This window comes from Pinus tabuliformis, chromosome 1_2 (genome assembly GCF_031772625.1).
Source record: "Pinus tabuliformis cultivar Carrire ecotype Pingquan chromosome 1_2, CPIR1, whole genome shotgun sequence".
Classification (NCBI taxonomy): Eukaryota; Viridiplantae; Streptophyta; class Pinopsida; order Pinales; family Pinaceae; genus Pinus; species Pinus tabuliformis.
This window is the reverse complement of record NC_142298.1, coordinates 63,416,519-63,418,683: the sequence shown is the minus strand read 5'-3', so window position 1 is coordinate 63,418,683 and position 2,165 is coordinate 63,416,519. Positions and strand designations below refer to the sequence as shown.

The following is a 2,165-nucleotide window of genomic DNA, read 5'->3' as shown; positions in this document are numbered from 1 at the left end:
CGGGGCTCAATGCTAGGTGCCTGGTAACCAGAACACTTTTCACACACACTAACTGTGTTAAACAGGATGGTTTAACCATTTATCAGTGAGCAGGGATGAAGAGTCTCTTTAAAAAATAAAAATATCCAAACATCAAATTTTTTTTTAGAGTTATTAATAATGCTTCATGGGAAACTCAATACCAATGGAAGAAACCAAACCACTGTGACACACATCTTTGCCCTCGTAATAATATTTACAATTGCATTTATCGGTGATACAATCCGCTTTGTGGACAACAGCAACTCACTGGGTCAAATAATTATTTAAGCAGCGCTCTTCTGCTATACATCATGCAACTAACACTGCTACATGATAAAATTTAATGTTTGTAATGGCGAAAATCATTTTGATTTTGTGACGGCCATACAAAATACAAATATCTAGAGCAATTATAGGGTTACAAAAAGCTGAGGGCTACATGATAGTGCAAGCATTTGGATTGTCGTCGCTGAAGAGGGAAGTGTATGTTTCATGGGCGTTGTTACTATCATGGGGATAACTGGGGAAAGTGGGATCCGCGTTCCTCACATAACCAGAGGGAGCCTTCTTGTCATACACCGGAGCGGTATATGGATAGTAAACCAGATGGTAAGGCTTGTAAGGCCATATTTCTGCTTTTTTCCCTGATCGCCTCAGTCTTTTCAGCACTTTGTTGGCGTCGACGTACCCCGTCACCGTTACCTTATTCTGCTTTCTGTCCACTTCTACTGTACTAATTCCTACACATTCATTAATCGATACAATAAGTAAACTCATTTTGTAAACTTTCTGATATGAACTGTGTAGAAGGTTTGATATGGTTGATACTTTATTCAGAGGTTGCTGACACTTTACAACAATCGGAACAAAAAGAAATAAGAATAACAGAATGAAAAAAATATAGTAAGTTAATGAAAAAACACAACTATTTCTTAATTTTCAAAAAAATTACATAACATTTTATACATGTGATTAATCCGTAACACAAACTAATTATCAATATATAACCACAAAAAACTGAAATAGAACATAACATTCTCAAAAACATTACATTATATCACATATATTGATTATTTTTAGAGTTAAGAATTAATTAGCTCCGAACTCCAAAAACAATCAAAATACCCACCACAGAAATCTCACAGAAATCACATATGTTATATAAACTCTAGTTACACTGGAAAGAATGGCTCTCACCTCTCAAGGAATTTATTGCGTTTCTCACTTTTCTCTCACAGCCTTCACAGTCCATTCGAACTTTCAACTCCACGGTCTGTACATTAGCAGTTGCAGGCATCAGTCCTAATAACTAGTTGCGCTAACAATCACAACACTCCATGTTTAAATCAGAAAAATAAATCTTTAAAATCAGACATGGAATATTGAGTACCTGAAATTGTTTACGCTTCTTCTTGTACCTCCTAGGAGTAGTGGCATAATCAAGAGCATCAATCCAGCTTGATAGAAGGGCCAACACACCCATTTTCACTAGGGCCAAAAAAATACTAAAATCACAGGGCTTTGTGGGTGTCGATTAAAATAAGTAGCAGGCACAGATGAAGTAACGAACTCTTCAGTTTGATGGCGATGACCAGATGGACAAACACCTCGAAAGAATTTATAGCAAATTCTGAGGGAATATTCAAATGTAATGCCCGCCATGCCATCTCTCGCCAAGTAGCATGCATAGTTTTATGATATATGGCTATTAATTGCTATGGCAGGGTGACAGATGGCAAAGCTTAAGTGGTTAATGAGGGACTTTATTTATGAGATGATGGAGTATTAAATAAAGTAGCGCGCAGGAGGGTCGGCAAAGTCAATTCATGGGGCAGATGGTCCGAGTCGGGAGTCGGGACCGTCAACTCTCCGACACGAGAGTGAAGCGTGAGCGAGACTTCGACACACGGTAACGCACATTTAATGAATGAATAGTCCCTGTCAGTCCGCGAACTTAGAGTCGGTAGCGAAACCTGCGCGAACCTTCGATGGTAACGCCCCTTCCGTGACTCAAAAGGCCATATCCAAAAACGGTAGTCTAAACAGATTACTTTTTTTTCCGGGAAAATCATAAAAATTTTCTCAAGGATAAAATTTTCCGGGAAAATCATAGAAATTTTCTCAAGGATAAAATCTAGGTTATA

The 2,165-nt window shown here is 38.0% G+C and overlaps 1 protein-coding gene across 1 annotated transcript; it reads right to left on the bottom strand.

Annotated features, from left to right (window-relative positions):
• Positions 1–208: 208 nt before the first annotated feature.
• On the bottom strand, positions 209–1,620 carry LOC149204428 (heavy metal-associated isoprenylated plant protein 20-like). The gene is made up of 3 exons (XM_089393280.1): positions 1,412–1,620; positions 1,219–1,294; positions 209–761 (listed from the first exon to the last, which is right to left on the bottom strand). The coding sequence occupies exons 1-3, from the start codon at positions 1,502–1,504 to the stop codon at positions 457–459; spliced, it is 474 nt and encodes a 157-aa protein (XP_089249406.1). The 5' UTR covers positions 1,505–1,620; the 3' UTR covers positions 209–456.
• Positions 1,621–2,165: the final 545 nt, after the last annotated feature.

Bases quoted from the DNA above. Each gene is read 5' to 3' on its own strand.
- LOC149204428 (XM_089393280.1), bottom strand. From the start codon at position 1,504: ATGGGTGTGTTGGCCCTTCTATCAAGCTGGATTGATGCTCTTGATTAT. The intron at 1,295-1,411 runs GTACTCAATATT...GCTAATGTACAG, and splicing joins AGAAGCGTAAACAATTTCAG to ACCGTGGAGTTGAAAGTTCG. The intron at 762-1,218 runs GTGAGAGCCATT...ATGAATGTGTAG, and splicing joins CGCAATAAATTCCTTGAGAG to GAATTAGTACAGTAGAAGTG.